Source organism: Medicago truncatula, chromosome 7 (assembly GCF_003473485.1).
Source record: "Medicago truncatula cultivar Jemalong A17 chromosome 7, MtrunA17r5.0-ANR, whole genome shotgun sequence".
Lineage (NCBI taxonomy): Eukaryota > Viridiplantae > Streptophyta > Magnoliopsida > Fabales > Fabaceae > Medicago > Medicago truncatula.
The window spans coordinates 5,184,654-5,207,491 of NC_053048.1; the positions used below are offsets into that span (position 1 = coordinate 5,184,654).

General features: G+C 33.2%; 3 protein-coding genes across 4 annotated transcripts; all 3 read right to left on the reverse strand.

Moving 5' to 3' along the window:
• Positions 1-311: 311 nt before the first annotated feature.
• LOC25497589 (probable receptor-like protein kinase At2g21480) lies at positions 312-15,889 on the reverse strand. Of its 2 annotated transcripts, XR_005642861.1 has the most exons (4): positions 15,700-15,889; positions 14,245-14,339; positions 14,092-14,172; positions 312-552 (listed from the first exon to the last, which is right to left on the reverse strand). XR_005642861.1 is itself a non-coding variant. In XM_039827261.1 (3 exons), exons 1-3 carry the CDS (start codon positions 14,333-14,335, stop codon positions 398-400), a joined length of 327 nt encoding a protein of 108 aa, XP_039683195.1. In that variant the 5' UTR covers positions 14,336-14,422; the 3' UTR covers positions 312-397. The 2 variants fall into 2 exon arrangements, 1 of the variants encoding a protein (XP_039683195.1); XM_039827261.1 differs by lacking the exon at positions 15,700-15,889 and having other exon boundaries at positions 14,245-14,422.
• LOC120576792 (uncharacterized) lies at positions 4,680-10,594 on the reverse strand. The gene is made up of 2 exons (XM_039827259.1): positions 9,958-10,594; positions 4,680-6,652 (listed from the first exon to the last, which is right to left on the reverse strand). Exons 1-2 carry the CDS (start codon positions 10,469-10,471, stop codon positions 5,664-5,666), a joined length of 1,503 nt encoding a protein of 500 aa, XP_039683193.1. The 5' UTR covers positions 10,472-10,594; the 3' UTR covers positions 4,680-5,663.
• A 668-nt stretch (positions 15,890-16,557) lies between the features above and the next one.
• Positions 16,558-18,716, reverse strand: LOC25497590 (coumaroyl-CoA:anthocyanidin 3-O-glucoside-6''-O-coumaroyltransferase 1). The gene is made up of 2 exons (XM_013592206.3): positions 17,768-18,716; positions 16,558-17,453 (listed from the first exon to the last, which is right to left on the reverse strand). Exons 1-2 carry the CDS (start codon positions 18,677-18,679, stop codon positions 16,968-16,970), a joined length of 1,398 nt encoding a protein of 465 aa, XP_013447660.1. The 5' UTR covers positions 18,680-18,716; the 3' UTR covers positions 16,558-16,967.
• Between the last annotated feature and the right edge of the window lie 4,122 nt (positions 18,717-22,838).

Below are 22,838 nucleotides of genomic sequence, written 5' to 3' on the forward strand. Positions count from 1 at the left end.
TAGAGATTATTTTTTTAATGCAAAATTTATTAATACTCGCAACTTCTTGCACAAGGCGTACAAAGAGCGCACAAAGAACAATAAACGAAAACAAGTGCCTATTGTTTTAATTGATCACTATAAACTCTCCCTTCCAACAATAGAAGGTAGAAAAAACATTAACAAATGGATTCCATTAGTCATCAATAATGGTTGTAGATAATAGTTTATAATGATCATCATCAACATTGGTGTTTTTGCTACAATCTGCATTTTCCTGAAGTAAACTCAAGTTGCACCTCCACTTCACCCATTGTTAATTGGTCGTTCATTTGGATCATATTATTGTAAACATCTTTTTGTCACATCTACAAATACTTCCCAACAATTTGGTGCAATGCTTCCTTTGAGATACTCATCAATATTCTCTTCTATTGGGAACCTTTGTCTCAACATTTTCTAACTTTTCCAAGCATACCACTTCTAGTAGAATATTACCAAAGGAGTAAACGTCACACTTATCTGTTACTTTATTGTTTTCTAAAATCTCTGGGGCCACGTAACCATATGAACCTATATATGAGAGCAAGTATCAATTATTTAAGTCAATATACAACTTAGCCCTCACCTCATAATTATGGACACCACTCAAAATAGTTTCTGAAATTTACTTTATGAATTCACAATTGTTTGGTCATGACTCATGAGCATAGTCTATGGAAAATCAATACATTAGGCTTTTGGACAACCACACCAATGGATTTGACATTTTATCTTCATCTAAAACTATAAAACATTATGTAGTTATTATTTGTATTCAAATATTCACTTTTCCATTCAATATTATATTTCTAACTTACACTTGACACACCAATAATAGTTACATACCTAATATTGTAAAGAGAAATGCTATATATCCCGAAGGATATTGTGCTCGTGATTTTCGGATATCAAGCCATTAATTGATTTGAATCGTCAATCTTTGAACTCTCAATTTTTATTCGTGGGAAGGGAAAAAAATGAGTAAAAACCCTTATCGAGACTTTGGATTCGGGGGTTGGTTACGCGAAGGGAAGGTGCTAGCACCCTAAGCGTCTACGGTATTCCGTAGGAACCTCTTACCTAATTTATCTTGTGCTAAGTTCATTGCTTATTTGAAAATTATTACCTAAAAGTCTAAGTGAAAGAATGGAGGGAGAAGAAGTATGTTTTTGGTTATTTTTATTTGATTTGGAAGGATAAAAATCCCATGCCTACATACCCTTAAAGAAAAGGGATCAAAACCAATGTAGTTCACCTAAAGAATTTCTTTGGTGGGTTAGGTTGATTTTAATTTTTGAAAATAGTTTTAAGAAGAGATAAGAGACCTCAAGGCATGAGATAAAATAAGGTGAGGTTGGTCAAATTTTAATTACAAAGAAATCAAGTCTATTATGAATATTAATTCAATTAAGCATTTGATTAAGAAAATAAAAGGAAAAACACTTGGGTTACAAACCAAGGTTTATTAAGAAACTATTTTTGGATTTTGATTATTTGCATGTTTTTTGTTGTTTTTTGGAATATTAAATAAAATTAAACTAACGGAGCAATAAAAATAAAAGCGCGTGGATTTTTGTAGTGACGTTGGATCACCACAAAATCCCTAATCTAATTTTTTTGCATTTTTTTGGATATATCTAAGGCGGTAAGGAAATAAAAGGACACACACACCCACACACTTTTCTCATTTATATTTACATTGGACCTAAATACATTCTAATTGCTGGAAAATAAATAACAATAATTAAAATGCTAAATAGAAATAAAATAAAATGTAAAAATGCTAAAAAGAAATAAAAATGCAAGAAAATAAAAGAAATGGACTACCGAAGGGACAAAATTCCGAAGGGACTTATTCCGAAGGGACAGAAAAAAGAGGGAGAAGAAAAGAATAGCTCGTCAACACAAGCTAAAGAGGGAGAAGAGAGAAAAGTTCTTTGACAACTCAAGAGAACTTTTGGTGTGTGAAATTGGGTGGAATGAGGGCTCTATTTATAGGTGAGGAGGTTGATGAAAAAAGGAAAAATGGTTTAATGGAAATGATGGACAATTATGGTGAATTTTGAAAAAGGAATGTTAAAGTTGACACTTGACTTGAAAAAAAAAAATTTAGACCTTGTACATTTTATTTTGGACCTATTGACACTTTGTTTTTTTTTTACACTAATTAATTAAAAAGAAATAAAATAAATCTAATACGAAATAAAATAAAACAAATTAAGCTAAATGATGTAAAGAAAAATAAAATTAAAAGATGGAAAATAAAAATTATTAAATATAAAAAAAGTAACTAATCTTAAAATTAAAATTAATAAAAGAAAATAAAAAGAGGAAAGAGGGTCCGACTCGGAATAAAAAATGAGGTACTTCAAAGTAACCTCTTTGCCAAAATTTCGTCTGAAACGACGAAAATTTCCGACTTTAAAAATACGAATAAAATGGGTAAGAATAGATAAAAGTGGTCAAAATTTGGGGTATGACAGATGCCCCTATTTAAGTTTCTCCGTCACGGAGATTTAAAACAATGAAATTTTTAAATCAACGGGTCGAAGAGACTTAAATACTAAGTACACCAATTTTGAACAGTTCAAATGCTAAGAATGCTATGCTTATGAATATACTGGTATGAATGTTTGCGATGCAAGTATGAATGCAAGGACGACAAAAATACATTGACTGGGGAAAAACTGATAGATATCACTGGGGAAAGAAATGATAGGTAATGCTTATGATTGATGTGAGATAGCTTGAAACGACTGGAATATAAATGATAATATTTATTAACATTGCTTCAAGGTAAAGGTGAAGACATGATTAGCCAACGAGTGGCGAAAGTAAAGACATGATTGGCTGACGAGTGGCGAAAGTAAAGACATGATGGGTACAAAAGATAGGGGATTAACCTGGTCCAAAAGGTAGAAATGATATTGGCAGGTGATTAACCTGGTCCAAAAGGTACAAAAGACATTGGCAGAGGATTAACCTGGTCCAAAAGGTATTCAAAGGTATTGGCAGGGTATTAACCTGGCGACTTCAAAAGGTATGTGAAGACCGAACTGAAGGAATATGACCAAACAAGACTACATGTGACCTCTCTGGTTCAGACACATTGGAGACGACAGTTTTGTGAGATACAAATGAAATAAGACACAAGGCAATTAATGCAATCATGTATAGATGGTATTTGTATGCAAGTTATATGTGCAAGAATGTTTATATGCATGAATATGTATATATGAAATGAATGAATGTATGAGTACATGAATATATGACTGTATGAATGTATGATTTAGACGACTCTATACAACAAGTGAAGCTGACAAGACTAGACAAGTAAGATGGAAGGTGGACTGACATTGCAGTACAAACACTCGGCAATCTTCATTGGGGATAGTATTACCGGAGATGAAACAAATCACTGACGGGGTAAAGCCCGATATCAAATCACTAATGAGAGGAAGCTCAATAATCAATACACTGAAGAGGTAAAAGCTCTTTAATCAAACAACTGGCAGAAATCTCCCTTTCTTGGGAGTAATGCATGTTAATCAAACCACTGAAAGGGTAAAACTCATTTATCAAACCGCAGGCAGAAGTCGCCATTCATCAAACCACTAGAAGGATATCAACCCATGTTTTGGCAGAAGTCGCCATTTGTAAACCAAACTCAAGGTGTATTCTTCTGTTTGGCCCATTGGAACTGTGATGCCTCTGTCTTTTCCATTTTTTCATTTCATTTTTTTTGTATATATTGTTTTTTTGAAAATCCCTAACTTTTGCCTGGACCGCCCTTTCGGGTTTTCGATCCACCAGGAATATTGTCTTTCTTTTGTATGCCCCTAATTTTTGCCTGGACTGCCTTTTCGGGTTCTCAATCCACCGGGACGCTCGTTTTTGGCTTAAGCCGCCCTTTAGGGTTTTCGACTTAGCGAGCTTTTCTTTTTTTGTATTTATTTTTTTTTTTTTTTGACAGAGGTCATCTCACAGCTTTTGGTCATGCCAACCTTGCAGAGTTTAACTGTCCTTGAGACGGATGTTGATGTATGTTTCACCTACTCATAAGTTCAAAGAAGATGTACCTGTTGTTTATGTTTTTCAGAAGACATGAAAAAAAGTTTTTTTAAAAGATTTTTTTTTTTTTCTTTAGGTATTAACATCAAAAATAGAAGAAAAATTTGCAAACAGAATAGATGAGAATTTCAAATAAATGGGCACAAGCTCACGTTAATGTAAATGGAGTGGTGGCCTGCCAAAGGCGTGGTTCCACGAATTTTAAAAGTTTGGAAGATGGTAATTATATGGAAAAGGTACATTGAACACAATAACCACTGTTTCCGTTACCAACCTTGAATTCCACTGTACTGAGTCTTTGATTTGCAAACGCTTCAGATCGGAAGCCCTTTAACAGTTAAGATGCCCCAGATGAATCATATCTGATTTGATGCAATTACCTTGCCATGAGTCGAAGGTCTTTTGACGGCTGAAATGCCCCAGGTGAGTCATGTCCGACCCGATGCAGCTACTTTGTCATAATCCTTCACTTTTGCATAGATAGCCCTTGCGGGTTTCAACCTATCAGGATAATCATCATTTTTTTTTATATGTCTCTAACTTTTGCATCGACCGCCCTTTCGGGTTTTCAGTCCATCAAGACGCTCTTTTTTGCCTAAGCCGCCTTTTCAGGTTTGCGACTTATCGAGCTTTTTCATTCTAACAAAGTATTTCTTGACTGCATCGGTATCTACAGGACATACAAGTTTACCACCATTTTTTGTAATTTGGCATCCATTTGCCTATAGAATTGGGTAACATATTTTTAAGCACAAAGCCACTTTCTTGATATTCACGGGGACAAGCCTTCTTTGTCGAATATTTGCTTTATCCTTTTGATATGACTGTCCATGGCACCCGGCAATAATACTTTTAAGTTCAATCAAGCTTAGCTTTCATTGGAACTTCCGTTGATAAGACTCTGACCTCCATGTGGCACAGTGCCTTTACATTGAATACTAAGGGATGGCGGGGGGGCTGCCCCTGCTGAAGTGTGCATGAAGTACAATATCCCTACAAGGCAGATGGTAGTATCTCTTGCCAATCTTTGTACATGAAAGTCCTCTCCCGGACATTCTTTCTTTATATTTGCAGCTACGACAGCCAAGATGCCCTAGTAGGCGAGAAATCTCAGTGGAAACTTCTTCATCATCCTCTTCTTTAGCCTCGGATACAAGGAACTCAAAGTCGAGAGAGAGTACAGGGTTTAAGTGTTCAACGGGTTTATTAATGCATGATTTGATTATTGATATAAACATTATGATTATGCAGATATGTGGAAATGATTAAAGAAAATGATTTTTTTTTTTTTTTGTATTACCATTTTTCCAGAAAAAGTACAAAATAGAAACAAAGTCGGGATCGAGACGACCTTTCATTAATGATGAAAATATATAAAGCAAAAAGCCCTAAACAAATTCACTCTCGCCTCGGGTGGGACGAAAGGATTTTTTTTTTATATAAAAAACATAAAGCAACAAACAAACATATTAATTGAACAGAAGAGTAGTAGAAATAAAACATCAGCAGCGACCCAAATGCAGCTAAAACATTTCATGTGTCAACCTTAGATACCAAAATCCGATATCGGATTAACTGACACACTTAAATTCAAACTCTTCGAGAGGTATGAGGTTTTTTCGAATCAATTTCTGAACTATCTTCTGAAATGCAAAACATTCTTCAATATCGTGACCAGGTGCCCCTTGATGGAAGGCACAAAAGAGGTCAGCCCTATATCCTACTGGCAAAATTGCTGGCACCGAGAGAGGTGCCTTGGTATGGATCAAATTCCTTTCAAGCAACCTTGGAAACAACTTTGCATACCTCATAGGAATAGGATCAATTTGAGTTCTTGGAGCCTGTTGTCGAGGTTGTTGTTGATACTGTTGTTGATATGGTTGAAACTGAGGTTGATAACCCGAGTTTTGAACAAGATTTATGATAGGCATAATAGCGGCAGCAGGGTGATAAGCCAGATACTGTTGTTGAGGCTGACTTTCTACCACACTCATTTCCTGATCTTCGTACTCAAAATCATCCGTGGGAGCACTTTCTTTGACCAATTGTCCTTTTCGGACCCATTCTTCAATACGCATGCCCACAGTCATCATATTTACGAAGCTGCCGGATGCACTTGTAAGCATATGCTCATAATAGAACTGATCCAGAGTCTCCAGGAAAATCTCGGTAAATTCTTTCTCTTCTAGAGGTGGACGGACCTGTGCAGCGACGTCTCTCCACCGTTGGGCATAAGCTTTGAAAGATTCATTATCATTCATGGTCATGGCCTGCAGTTCCTTTCTGTTTGGGGCCAAATGCAAGTTGTAGTTATATCGATGGACGAAAGCCTCACACAAATCATTGAAAGTTTTGATATCAACCTTGTGTAGGCCCATATACCATATTAGTGCGGCACCAGTCAAACTATCTTGGAAACAGTGGATAAGGAGCTCATCATTACCTACTTGAGCAGACATCTTTCTCAGGTACATTACCAAATGAAGCTTAGGACAAGTGTTTCCTTTGTACTTCTCAAAATTAGGGACTTTGAACTTGGGTGGCATCACGACATTGGGAACTGTTATACCCTGATTTTGGACCTAAAAATACTCATTCAAATTTATTTTCTACCACTGATATTTGTCAATTTGCTGTTGTTTTACTCCGAACCTTTACTTTGTTTCATCTGCATATTTTAATGTCTCTGTCTCAAAGTATGTTCAATCATGATTTTCTTGCATAAAGCTATCCAAAATGTCTTCCTTGCATTACAAGTCATTTGAAAAACTCTCTGAATCATTGCATTACTTTTCTCGCATTTTATTTCAAAAATCATACAAAAAGGGTATTTTGGTCATTTCCTGCAGTGGAACCCATTTTGATCCCTGTGTTTGCCTCTGAGTCTTTTGAAATACCTCATGTCAGTTTTTTGGTTCGTTTTAGTCCTTTTGTTGATTTTATTTTAGGTTTCACTTTACGTTTTGTCAGGTTACCAATTTTATTTCAATTTTATTTTTATTTTGCATTTTGGTCCTCAAAGAGGTCCAAAATTGCTTTTCAGTCCAGAACCTTTTTTTATTAATTGCATTTTAGTCCAAAATATTTGAAAATTCCATTTCAGTCTTTCTTTTTTATTATTGCAGTTTAGTCCTTTTAGTTTCCTTTTTTGCAGGAAGGTCCTTGAATCAAATACTGTGCAGGTCCAGGTGTCACATTTCTATTGGGTACCAAGTACACATGTCAGCTATAAAAGCAGCACAGTGCCACACAGATCCATTAGTCACGCGCCAAATCACAAACAGAAATCACAATCTCTCTCCTTTCAGTTACAGATCAGAACCCAAAAATCATCAAGAACACAGAGAAAAATCACGAACCCTAGTTCACAAATTCGTCAAAACTCATCCAAATTCAACCTTTTTTCTTGGATTTTCTTACGATTCTCAGTGATTCATCACTGAACCATCATCATTGAACCATTCCCTTCGCAATTCCAGTGCGAATTCATCACCGTCAGTGACGAACTCAAGCACGATCACGAAGGATCTGAGAAGAAGAGGGAAAGAAGAAGAAATTGAACCGGTGAAGAAGAAGAACCGATTTATTTTCGGATTCAAGCCAGATAATCAACAAACAGAATCAAATCGAAGTTTTCCGAAGAACTTGTTCGAAATCTCCAACCGAAAATCACAGGTAAAACTCAAACTTCATCTTTCTTGCTCAAGAACATCAACAAAGGCGAATCAAGTGCAGATCTGTACAGTTTTAAAAGTTTCCAACCAAAAAAATCAAAAAAAAAACTTGAAAAAGTTTATTTCAAAACCGCGAAAAGAAAACTCAGATCTACGTTGATTCGAACCTTGCATGTAAAATCTAGTGCCATATTCGTGTTCAGGACAAAAAAGGATATCTGAAAATGTAAAAAAATTCGAAAACGGAGAAGTTTGTTCAACTCCGGCGGCGGCGCCGCCACCCTTGGGCGGCCGGCCACCACGCCGGAGGGACAAACCTCACCGGAGAAGATGAAGATCATCCTCCATAAGCAGTTTCCGGCGAGAGAGAGGGAGGAGAGAAGTGAGAGCTTCTCTCACTAGAATGAGAGAAGAGAGAGAAAGGAAAGGAAGAAATGGAAAAAACCGGTCCTAAAGCCTTTATATAAACCACTGAACCGGTCCGGTTTATTTCTGGTTCTCTCCTTTCATTCTCAACCTTTAGATCTAGGTCTTGGATTCTTGGATCAATCCAACGGTCCCTGTGCATCCAGATCCATGGGTTTTGGGCTTGGGTTTCTGTTAAGGTTTCTGTACTTTTTTTTGCTTTTTTCTGTGTTGTTTGCACCATGCTTTTTTGCTAATTGAACCTCTGCATGCTCAATCTTTTCTCTAAAAAATTCCTAAAAAATGTTATAGGTTTCTTAACACATTTTAATACTTTTGTGATATTTTCCAGTGGTTTAAAAAATGATAAAGATGTGTGTGTTATTTTTCTTGATCAATTTTGTGTTTGATCTAAGTATGTGTATTTTTGTGGTATATTTTCTCATAAAATGTTGGCATGTGATATGACTTCTTGGAGTGCAATTTTGTGATGATTTTGCTGCTGATTATATGTGCAATTTGCTGCTCTTGTATATCAATTTTAATTCCCTCTTCACCTTGCAATTTGTATGCATTTTCATTAGTGAATAAAGTGTCAAAATGTTTTGAAAGTGCGCCATAAATTCTAGCATAAAATATGTCCCATCCTTTTTTCATTTTTTTTACACAAAGCAAGACCTCTAAAAACGCCAAAATAAAGGGATTATGGGTCATACATGTGCTAGAGTTTTATGTCCATTTTCACACACATTTTGCCACTTTATTTGCTTCTTTTATGTCTTTCCTTTCGATATTATTTTTTGTGCACTTCTATTATTCTATGCTTTGTTTTACTAATCATCTCACCCTTTGTTTCATTCATCTCATGAGCATTTCACCATTCCATTTCTATTTCCACTAGTTTAGCCATTTTTTACTTTTATTCATATGATAAATGATGTAATACTTTAGGCTAGTTTAAATTCATCTTTTAAATTTTCGCAAGACCATAGCATGTATTTAGGACTCGATGTAAAGGACTATGGACGCTATAAGTGATGTACACCGACACAAGCACCGACACATGCACACACCCCACATGGATATTCTAGATGCATGATTAGGGAATGTATGTTTAGATGTATGCTTAGGTTTTATAATGCTTAGACAAAAATCATTTTCCCTAAAAAATGTGAATAACCTCACTTGAAAACCTTTTTACAAAAAATAGGAGTCAAAACTCCTCATTTTCCTTTTATTTTCTTAAGTAAAAAAATCTTAATGAATTTTAATCATACTTAGACTTTATTTTGCAAAATAACTAATTCCACCTCACATTTTCCAAATCTCATGCCCTTGAGGCCTCTCATCTCCATTCTTCAAAATTCCTTTTTCAAACCTAAAATCAACCAACAAAAACAAAAACAATTTTTGAGAACGAACTACGATTGGTTTTGATCCCTTAAAAGGGTACGTAGGCAAGGAGTCAAAACTCTTCCAAGCCAAATAAAAATAAAATCTCAATCATCTTCTTCCCCCCATTCTTCACTCAAATAAAACTTCTTTTTTAATAAGTAGGCAATAAAAGTAAAGCGTAGACATAAAACTAAGAAAACGGCTCCTGTAAGGTTCTATAATCATTGCGGGTGCCTAACACCTTCCCGTAGTGAAAGCGACCCCCGAACTTAGAATCTTTCAAGGGTTTTTTCTCAATTTTGCCCTTCCCAAGAAAAAATAGAGATTATCAAAGATTGAAAGGTTCAAGCCTAATTAATGGCTTGACACCCGAAAATCGCGATAACAGGAACCAAGCAAAGATCATAAGCATTTTTCCCAAACAGTTCTTTCCCACGAAGAGTTTTCAATTCCAATTGTATTTTGTCAAACCTTTCTTCCAATTCAGCTGTCCGGTCGTATGCAACCGCCTTTCCTGAATGATAGATTGGTTTACGGCCCTGTTGAGTGGTACAAATCATAGCAGATTGAGGGAACAAAGGACCCGGTTGAGGGATAGGCGTTGTTAGTTGCACAAAAGGAGCTTGAACCTTAGAGACATCGGGACGGAATACTTCACCAGAATCAAAGGGTGTACTCCAAAGATAACCTTCCAGCATAGCATGTTGAGGAGTACTAGCAAACACCGTTGAAATCGGGGTAGTGGAAGCAACTGTCTGAGTCTGAGTGCTGACAATAGGATGAGATAATGGCTGTCTCTGTGCAACCGTCATCAAAGATACTAAGTTCCTCAAAATCTCATTCTCGGCCCGGAGGGTTGTCACCTCTTCACGAAGCTTGTGGTTCTCTTGTTCAAGATGATCCATTTTGATTTGCTCGAGTGTTGTAGATGCGAGTCGACTGATGGATTGACCTTTTGTAGATAAAGACACATGATAAGACACATACTAGAAACTATGAATGCAAAATGAGGCATGATATGCTTATGCAAAAATAGATTTTTTTTTTTTTTTGAAGGACTTATCAAGTGAATTGTAAACATGGCAGACGAACATGATTTCATTTGAAAATTGTAAAGATATTGCAATAGATTCCTTTTTCAAAAGGTAAGAACGAAACCAAGGAAAGAGTTCTAAACAAAAGTTAAAGCTTAGTTAAGATTTTTAAAGTTGTATCTCTTGGTGTTCATTCTTACAAGGTCATTATTCGTGATGTTTACAAAAACTTGTCTAAGAGTCCTTCAATTTTTGGTGGAAAAGTTGTTTATGAATGAATGCATGTATACATGGTTATGCTAAAATTCATAAAATATATGGTGAGGGTAAGTTCCACAATGTTGGAGTCAAGGGTAACAACGCCATTTGGTAAGGACTATGATTTCAAATGTACCTGTATCACGGGTTCTACCAAGGTTCCCAAAGTCCTCGACCTCTTCAAAATATTATCGGATACCGAGAAAACACCCGGTCCAACAACGTTCGTAGGAAAGTCTCATTTGAGTGTAGTATCGCCTGTCGACTAGTTCCGAGAAAACACCCGGTTAGCCACCGCACTACGTCCTAAAAGGCCAAGATGGGTTAAGGGTTACTAAAGGTCCTTAGCTTCAATGGAAACTTAAGAGTAATAAAGTCTAAACGTGAAAACACACGCCGACATATATCACTTCAAGCTCCTCCGCTAAGTGTGGTTATCTCACATGTGCCAAGACACGAGTATACTCTCGGTATGCCACTATGAGTCTACCACTCCTATCTTATATTTCCCTCAAGCTCGGGTGTAGAGCTTATTTTCTCACCCCTCACGTAATAAGGTAAACATGTAAGCAAATATTTACAAAGCATAAACAAATAATAAAGCACAAAATAAAGAAAGTAAGGTGGGTTTAACCCGCATAGGACCTACGTCCCCAGTGAAGTCGCCATTTCTGTGCTCGTGATTTTCGGATATCAAGCCATTAATTGATTTGAATCGTCAATCTTTGAACTCTCAATTTTTATTCGTGGGAAGGGAAAAAAATGAGTAAAAACCCTTATCGAGACTTTGGATTCGGGGGTTGGTTACGCGAAGGGAAGGTGCTAGCACCCTAAGCGTCTACGGTATTCCGTAGGAACCTCTTACCTAATTTATCTTGTGCTAAGTTCATTGCTTATTTGAAAATTATTACCTAAAAGTCTAAGTGAAAGAATGGAGGGAGAAGAAGTATGTTTTTGGTTATTTTTATTTGATTTGGAAGGATAAAAATCTCATGCCTACATACCCTTAAAGAAAAGGGATCAAAACCAATGTAGTTCACCTAAAGAATTTCTTTGGTGGGTTAGGTTGATTTTAATTTTTGAAAATAGTTTTAAGAAGAGATAAGAGACCTCAAGGCATGAGATAAAATAAGGTGAGGTTGGTCAAATTTTAATTACAAAGAAATCAAGTCTATTATGAATATTAATTCAATTAAGCATTTGATTAAGAAAATAAAAGGAAAAACACTTGGGTTACAAACCAAGGTTTATTAAGAAACTATTTTTGGATTTTGATTATTTGCATGTTTTTTGTTGTTTTTTGGAATATTAAATAAAATTAAACTAACGGAGCAATAAAAATAAAAGCGCGTGGATTTTTGTAGTGACGTTGGATCACCACAAAATCCCTAATCTAATTTTTTTGCATTTTTTGGATATATCTAAGGCGGTAAGGAAATAAAAGGACACACACACCCACACACTTTTCTCATTTATATTTACATTGGACCTAAATACATTCTAATTGCTGGAAAATAAATAACAATAATTAAAATGCTAAATAGAAATAAAATAAAATGTAAAAATGCTAAAAAGAAATAAAAATGCAAGAAAATAAAAGAAATGGACTACCGAAGGGACAAAATTCCGAAGGGACTTTTCCGAAGGGACTTATTCCGAAGGGACAGAAAAAAGAGGGAGAAGAAAAGAATAGCTCGTCAACACAAGCTAAAGAGGGAGAAGAGAGAAAAGTTCTTTGACAACTCAAGAGAACTTTTGGTGTGTGAAATTGGGTGGAATGAGGGCTCTATTTATAGGTGAGGAGGTTGATGAAAAAAGGAAAAATGGTTTAATGGAAATGATGGACAATTATGGTGAATTTTGAAAAAGGAATGTTAAAGTTGACACTTGACTTGAAAAAAAAAAATTTAGACCTTGTACATTTTATTTTGGACCTATTGACACTTTGTTTTTTTTTTTACACTAATTAATTAAAAAGAAATAAAATAAATCTAATACGAAATAAAATAAAACAAATTAAGCTAAATCATGTAAAGAAAAATAAAATTAAAAGATGGAAAATAAAAATTATTAAATATAAAAAAAGTAACTAATCTTAAAATTAAAATTAATAAAAGAAAATAAAAAGAGGAAAGAGGGTCCGACTCGGAATAAAAAATGAGGTACTTCAAAGTAACCTCTTTGCCAAAATTTCGTCTGAAACGACGAAAATTTCCGACTTTAAAAATACGAATAAAATGGGTAAGAATAGATAAAAGTGGTCAAAATTTGAGGTATGACAGATATTATAGCGAAGAACTCACGATTGAGATTCCAACCAATAAAAGCGGTTGCTGGCCACAAAACATGGGGGTCAGGTTCTTATTTTCATTTTTTTATGAATCCTATGGCTATTAACTTGCCAGCAATGTCGGAAACCGCTCGGAAAAATGCTTCTCGCGGTCTCTAGCATTTTCCTATTGTAAAACCATCCACAGTGAAGCGCCCATTTTGGGTGGGTCCTTACATACCATCACATTTACAATTTTTTAAATAAACATTCAATCTCTCTAACTCGGTGCCTCACCAAAAATTAGAAAAGTGGTCTCACCAATAACTCTAACTCATTAAATTTTGACAAAATTATTTATTTTAATATAGTTTATTTAGAGGGACCTCAAAAAAAGTAAAGAGGGAGAGCGTGCTTCCGCAACCACTCTTTTCTATAAGTACCATATTTATTTGCTCTACAATATGAGTGTCTATATAGCATGGTGCTAAACAGAGGAAACACTCACAATTGTGTATGATCTAATGTGTCAATTAAAATAGTCTTTTTATTTGCATTTACATTTCGAAATAAGAACATTCCACGTTACCTGAACTCATGAGTTTCTACACATCAATGACACTATATCGAAAACAAAATATAAAAAATGTATGTATCATGTTAAAACTCATACATTTCATGCCAATTTCAGGTCATGTGAGATCCAAGGTGAAAGACCCTATGTTCATTAATATGCCAATTTCTAATGATATATGTTAAAAGAGGTTGTTTAATTGAGACATTATAATTTTAGTGATGTATATGTCAATTGTAAAAGAGAAATGTTATATTTCTAGAATAATTTTATCACAATACCGTCCCAAAAAGCATATTGGCCAATCACAATTTTGCCTGGCCAGAAATCATGGCATGGTGTTATATTTTTTTTTCTTAATGAAGCAATGGTAGAGAAAAGGGTACATACCTATAATGTTATCACTTAATATGGACTTTGGTTTCGGCATTGAATCAGTAAACAAAGGTCCTTGCAATGAAGTCCAAAAATCTGAGAGTTTAGGCACCATGTTACTATCCAATAAAATTTTATGAGGTTGAATGTCACAATGAAAAATGGTACGTTTTGTTCCTGTGTGAAGATAGTGTACTCCACATGCTGCTCCAATGCAAATTTTTAGCCTTTGTTTCCATGTAAGAGGTTCAATTTTCATGCCACTATTATGTACACAACAAAGATGATTATAGAGAGAACCATTGGAATTATAATCATAATAATCTTCTCATCTTTATGGTCACAATTTCATTCTTAAACTCTCTTAATTTTTTTATCTGTAATTGGATAAACTCGTTTGATTATGACATTATAATCAATAATACCATTATATTGGAGACAACCTTTGTACACTATACCTAGGTTTCCACTTCCAATTATTCGATTTTTATCAAAGTTGTTGGTTGATTTTTTAATACTGGCTAGAGAAAATTGATGACATAACTCTTCTATTACTATTGGATTGTGCTTCCTATGCTTCCCAATCCAAAGGTAGAAACCCACATATTTGAGAAACATTATTGTTAATTATTAATTTCATAAACTATATAACCTATGTAGCTTTCAACCTTCAATCTTCATTGCTAACCTTACCTGAAATGCATCAGAAACATGAATACACATCTTTAACAAATAGATTCTTTTGAGCACAATTCAGCTGAAAATAGAAAGAGTGCTATATGCATAATATAATAGAAACTCGTTAGACTTTTTATGTATAAATTTGTTCTTAACATCCCAACATTTTTCAAATTTAAGGTTAAAAATTCCGAGGTATTGTCTGATTTGGGTCTAGGTGAGCCCTCACGGTTTTGTTATTTACTAAAGGCATCTTAAAATCAAAGGCTACAGTTCCATTCGAACCAATGTAATTTTTTTTTGTAATTTCTTGTATTCTTCTCTTCCAAGTACTTTTTTTATCGTCAATAAATTTTTTGGGAAGTTGTAACAATCCCTCCCTAAAAGTTTTAATATTGTTTAATGCCGCAACTGGACTCGAAGGTTAAATTAAAAGAGACTTGATCACATCTAAGCGTTTTTGAGTTTATATTATTGATTTTGTATAATAGTAATTTAACGCAAAACATTGGAATAAACCATTAATTTAATCTATCAACTAATGATCTTTCTAATTTAATCTCTAAACTAAAATATAATAAATTGTTTTAAAGTATATAAAATCTGACAATTTAACTAACTCCAAAAATACACAAAATCCATCAATTTTGTCTCTAAAATTGAAAATACAGTGATTAAGTTTAGAGAGAAATTGATAATTTATTCCAAATCATTTCATTATATTGGATTTTAGATCATAATTTAAGACATATTCTAGCTCTAACTGTACTGAAGTTACAAAATCAAGGCACACTTTTGTGGCTAAGAAGCTAAAAATAATGAATGTTTACATGATCCATCCAACAAAACATAATCTGGTTGTGTTGTGAACAATGAAGATTTATCAATTTAATTGAATAACATTAATTTAAAGTGATAAGTATGTATATATGAATTAAAATTTACCTGGATCAATCCTCAAAGCGCTATAAAAATCAAATTAATTGATGAAGCTTATGAGTCTTGTCCGATTCAATTTAATAATCAGTTTGTTGATGATGTTTTAGGGGTCACGTTTGATTTCAATGTAGTTTTCTCTTTTTTCAAATTTAGACCCTCTATGAAATGAAAAATAAAATAAAAAAACCAAAGACGCTTCACTTTTCTACTTTGACTTTCTCCTTCAAGACAATGGTCCCATTCATTTAAGGAAGGATTGAAATTCTAACATGAGCATTCATTCACACCTAACACTTTGTCTTTAATTAGGCACCGCCAATCATGTAGTTATACTTTAGAATCTTAAAAAAAAAAAAAAAAAAATACTTTAGAAATATACAAATACACTCTCACAATAAACATTTTGTTGATGGCGGTCGGAGTTTGAACCTTGCATATATTATACGTTGTTCTTATCAACTGAGCTAAATTCACAAAGACTTCTTATAATAAACTATAACAACACTAGCCGCTCCAAATAATAAACAAAAATATCTTTTTTCTTCTTTTAAAAAATAGACATTTTATTATTTTAACAACAACATCTAGCCCTAAAATATTTTTAAATACAACAACAACAAGAAGAAGTTATAAAATATTGGCTAAAGTAATTTTCATCCTTTTAGTTATTTTGAAATTTCACTATAGTCCTTTAAAATAAGTTAAGGAATTAATCATGAATAGTTATTTTGAAATTTCACTCTAGTCCTTTAAAATAAGTTAAGGAATTAATCATGAAACATAAAAGGAGAAAAAAAAATGTAATTTAGCCAACGACATTTCATACGAAAACAGGATCCACAATGTCTTCTGCAGTAGAAACGTTGGCTAGCAAACGCTAACCCTAGATTGAAAAGAGATAAATTTGCAAAAGTGACAAACTTGTATAAATAGAGTCCTAGAATCCATTAGAAATTGAGAAAACTCCCTAAAATATTATTGAATGAATAAAAGATGACTCTTAGGCTACAACGGGTAAGCTTAAATAGGGAAATAACAAACTCTTTTTTTGGTCAAGTAGCCTAGTGGCTAGAGAAATTCACCTTAAAGATGAATAAGTGGGGTGTCCAGGGTTCGAACCCCGACCCCTGCACATATTGTGCATTATCCCTTACCAAAAGCTCATGGGGACGAAAAATAACAAACTCTAATGGACCAAAAATAACAAACCAAAAACAAAACAAACATATAATAAAATTAGGCTAAAATACTAAGAAAATAATATGGAAACCGTCCTACATCACAGTGTCTCTAAGTTGCACTTCCAAGATGTCACTAAATTTCTTCACATGAGCTCTTTCTAGCACCATAGCAACTTCAACACCACAATATTCATCCTTAGAATCAGAAAGACAAAAGGCACTTGATTCATCATTATTGATAACATCGGTTAAAATAGGCTTCCCCAATCCAAAGTCAGTTTCATACACATCAAACTTTGGTGACCCTATTACACGAATCATATTCAAAGACTTGTTAAACTCTTTATCTTCTTTTAAAGGATCTTTCAAACTTATTTCTCTTCCAATAATATTTGCTGCTTCACATATACCATTTTCTCCCACTAACTTCCTCTTTGGTAGTGTTGCAAGACAAAATGATAAACAATTTCCAAAATATGTGGAAGGAATTGAAAGTTCAAAACGATTACGCAAATCCATTAGAAATCCAAAACCATGAATATCCTCATAATCATCGTCTGTTGGAGAATTATCTATTACCTATGGAGAGAAAAAAAAAAACAAGTGTAAATACAATATCTATATTACTATATAGTAAGATAAAATTTATTCAAAATTAATTTACTTAAAAATAATTAAATATAAAAAAAAGTTAAAAGATGTTTTTGCTTCTTACAAATAATTTATTTTTTTGGTTTTTAGTTCTTGTAAAATATGTGATATATTTGTAATGATTATATATTTGCAAACACTAAAATTATATTCAAATTTATATAAAAAAAATATGTGATATCAATTGATTGAATTTTGCGTACTACCAAAAAAAAAAAAGTATAAAGTATTAGAGTGTTCACCTTGTCTGAGAAATCTTCTAGTGATTTTAACTTTACAATACAAACCCATAACAAAGAACATGCAACAACAAAGGTTGACAAATGAAATGTTTCAAGACCAATATTTTGACATTTTGTAACAACCCATTTCTTCAAATTTTCAACTTGGTGACGTGTTAAATTAAATCTATAACGAACAATGTTGTTTCTAGAAGCAGCATGGTCATTTGTAGAGGTAGTAGATTCTAATGATTTTGGTGGATGATTCCATAGTTGTTCTAAGATGCTTTGTTTAAGGTTTTTTGGATCTTGAATGATTTCCCTTTTGTGTAATGGTAATGAAAGAAAAGAACATTCTAAGTTTCCTTTTGAAAGTGAAGACCAAAATTTAATGAAATGATGAAATGCTTTACCATCAGCAATTTCGTGTCTAAAAGTGATACAAATAGTAAATCCTGAGTTTGGAAAAATAGTGATTTGAATAGCCATTGTTGGGATACACGATGTGCCATCTTCTAAAATACTTGGTGGAGGAATCAAGGGGACAAAAGGAAATGCAATTGTTAGATCTTTTGGTGAATTGGATATGAGGTGGTTGAAATTTGATTTGGATTCACAAATTGTTAATGAGATGGAATCACCTTGAGAGTAGAGAATGTGAGGGGTTTGAGGCTTAGGAGGGAAGATTATTTTAGAGGAGAAAGGGAAGAAATGTTGGAGAGTGAGGGAAAGAGAGTTTTTGAGAATTGGTAGTGAAGTTTGAAGGAAGTGTTGTGTTGAATGAGGGAAGTTGTAGTAGAAAATTCTTTTCACATGAGGGCAATGAAACCAAGGGAGGTCAAGGTGACTCAATGGAATTGTGATTGAAGATGGAAGAGAACCTTGTGGTGGACTCACTTGGTATTGATGTATGACCTTCACCTCTTCATCCATGGAAACAAACGTGTTTCAATTTGTTTGGAGAAAAGAAATTATGTTATATGTAGCAAATGAATCTTTCTTTCAATTTATAGACGAGTCAAGATCATCCTTAATGGTGAGATCTTAACCATTTGATATGTGATATTTAATATGTACCGTTATTATTGGGGAGAATTTTTTCGGAGGTCTCATAGGACCCAGGGTCTCACTTAAGACCCTCCATCTTAAGTGGGATCCACACCTTTTTAATATTAAAAAATTGATATGTAATGATATAAAGTTGTTGATAGTTGATTTGTGGGTTTCATTTAAGAAAGTTGTGTGAGATGTTGTTCGGTTGGAGGGATTGAGTGTTTATTAGATACTACTATTAAAAAATTATAAATGAATGATGTGTACACGTAGGACTCATTTAAATACTAAAAAATGGAGATCTCCATTATAGATGTTTTAAGGGATGGACATAGTAGTAAATTAATTGTATCCTCTCTATCTTATTTGACTGTTCATTACCTCTCTCTTTAATATTCTCAATAATAAAAAGATTCTAAAACCAATAAAATATCAATATTATAAATGTACTTCATCCGTCCTAAAATAACAATTATTTAAGGTTTGTGCATAATTTTTAAGAAAATGAATAATTATGTTGATTTCAATAATGAAATAATTACCGTTTGCTAATTAATTATAGTTAGTGAAGTAGTTAAGTTTGATGAAGTTCAATCAATAGGGGTATAATAGTGAGAGAGAAAAAAATCAATGTTGCATTGGTTTTCTAACGTGATAATTATTTTTAGATCGAAAAAATGTTAAAGAAACAACTATTTTGAGATGGATGGAGTAATTAAGTTAATATAAATAAAATAATTTAATTTATTTATCATTGCCATTAAAATTAAAAGGGCCATGTTAGTAATTTATTTATTTATCATAACACTTTTTAGATTTTTAAGGAGTTGACTGCACAAGTTCAGATGTCATATTACTATATTTGCTTCCTTAACCGGTTATCGGGGTACCGGTTAACATTTCCCAAATTAAAAAGAAATGAATTTTTTTTAAATGGTGGATCAAAATTTGTAGATATCATATATATATATATATATATATATATATATATATCACAAGAAAAAAAAATGGATGATATCCTCCTCCTTGCCATAGTTTCCCGCTCACAACGTAGCATTTGGTTGAAGCAACATTCGCTTGATTAAGTTATATGTAATTGGTAAACAATTACGTAACAAACGCCAAGAAAAAATGTTGACTTTTAATAGAACCTTCTCATGTCAAAAAATATTTGAATGATCAATGGTAATATATTGGTCCATTGAAAACAAGTAGGTATAAGCACTAGAAAGCTTATATTTTGAAGATTCATGAAGTTGACAGACGCATATGTCACTAACATTAGCATGCAAAACAATAGGATAAAGTAACATGCAACACTCCCTTGATTTTTCTTCTTCCCAAGCCAACAAACATGGTCGCTATTTCCAAGCCTCACCACCCTCTCCCCATCCTATATTGATCATATATGCCACATTCGCTATTTTGTTATCTCCTAATGTAAAAAGGCGACTAAACTTGTCATTTAGAACCCCGTCATCTAATCAAGGATCACACCAAATAAAGTGTTCAGAAGATCCTCTACCGCACGATATAAGTTATTGTCAAACTAATTACCAACTCCCACACCCACCCCAATTTGAATACTAAGTAAATTCTTCCACCAGGATGAACCAAACCTTCTTCAATAATAACGCTACCCTCCTCTCAATACTTTGCAGATAAAATTCTAATATCAAAAAACCCCATCTTTCCTCCTTCAACCTCCAACACCATTTATCAAGTAATGACAAGTTAAACTCCTTAATCCTTCGAACCCCAAAACCTCCAGTCTTCTTCTTTAAACAAACAGTATCCTAATTTATCCAAAATATTTTCATAAAGTCCTCGCATCCCGCCAAAAAAGCAATTAAATATAGATTTAAGAGAAGAAACGATACATACGGGAGCCTTAGAATGGATTAAAGTGCATTATATATATAATTCTTTATAGAGAGGATTGTAATCCAAACATCTCTTAAAAGAAGAGTATAATTCATTTTAGATTTTTACTTTCATAAGAGAGGAGTGTAATAAAAACCTAAAATATTTATTTAAAGTTTTTCACTCATAAATGTATAAGAACCACAAATTAATTGATATCATCAAGTGTCTTTTTGATTTGTGTTTCCAACCATGAGACGTGGACTCATTTGGCACGCTCAAAGGATGGTGAACTTCAAAAAGCAAAAGTAAATAGAGGCATTCTACTGTGGTTAAAAGTATAAATAAAATGTTTTTAGACACACACATAAAGAGAATTTTTTCTCTAAGTATTAAATCATTTTATTATCATTTTTTTTATCTATGTGCATTCAAACACTATTCATTTATGTTTGCGACGATAGAAGAATACCTCAAGTAAATAATGAAGACTGCATGTATTATTATATTAATATATAAGTATATCCCACGTTCACTGCATGGCAAATTTCTTATTCACATCGTTGAATGAGAAGTATTGAACAGTTACTAGTTCAATGCGGCGCTGCAATTACATTAATTATAATGAATTATTATTTTCATCTCAAAAACATTAAACTTTGTCATCTTTTTCATTCAATATATGATCTTCGTATTCTTTGATTCAAAATAATATACGTATTACTTATTATAAGGATAAATTACCCATAATTATCAAAGGTAACATAAATCTCACCTTACTTTAATTAAAATGACATCTCCTTGAGCTTAGCTCAGTTAGTAGGGATATTGCATATTATATGCAGGAGTCGGGGTTCGAACCCCTGACACTCCACTTCTCCACAATTAAATTGTGTGAGCTCTAGCCACTAGGCTACTTGACAAAAAAAAAAAATTGACAATTGACGAGCAATAATTACACAGATTTCATAAAAATATAAAATAGGCTAGGTACATAAACAAAGGAGCAAGATCCAAACACATAGATGTATATCAGAATGGACAATTTGTACTTGAAATGCCAATCCAAGACATACACTGACTAATCAACGAAGAAAACACATGTAGATGGAAAAAATTGACGGTGCAGGTTCCGTACTATCATATTCCTGCCAGTTTCCGTATTCGTACATGGGCTATAATTGATCCAATACCTTCGGCTTGACTTAAACGTGTTATATCCGATGTAAGTTAAGTCACTCTAGATTATAATCCGAGTGAGTTAATTTATTCTGAGTTAACTCACGTTAAAAGTATTGAGTCCGAGCGTGACTTAACTCATACATGTTCTATCTTAGAGTGACTTAACTCACTCAAAGTGTAATCTCAGAATAACTTAACTCAATCATGTTGTAATTCAAAGTGACTTAAGTCACGCTGTGTATAATACATGCGTGACTTAAGTTATACCGGAGATATTTTCTTCAGTTTGTATAAGAGTGAGCTAATCTTGATAGAAGACGAGCAATTTTCAAACTATTTTGAGGCAAACTATACACTTCAAAAGTGCAAAAAGATAACAGAACATTGTCAAAAAAAAAATCGCAAGAATAATAGAAGAAGAAAAAATTATGCTAGCAGGGATAAGTATTAATGAATTTTAAATAGTTATCCTAGATAATAATATCTCATAAAAATTCTTAAACATATATAAAACAAATATTCAACCTAAGTGATGTATATCCACATATATGTACTATATATATTCTTTCAAAAAAAAAATATATATGTACTATATATATAAATAGAATAAGAGATTAATTTTCAAAAAAAAAAAAATAGAATAAGAGATTATTGTATATTTTGAGGTGGTTTTTTTATTCCAGCTATATCTTAAAACAAAAAAAATTATAATAGTGTTATATTGTTGTTATTAAAAAAAAAAAGAATTGTTTTGTTATATTTGTTATATCATTGTTGTCATTGAAAAATATCGTTTGTAATTTACATGTAAATTTCTATAAAATATCGCTGATAATCTACACGCATTAGCGCAATATAAAGAGTGGAAAGGCGGCAGGCACGTGAGCCCGTCTTTTTAGTTATATATAAAGAAAATAGGCTTAAAATACATGAGTTTGAGCTGTCTTTTTCATTATCTAATTTACCCAACATTTAACTATTTTATCCTTTAATA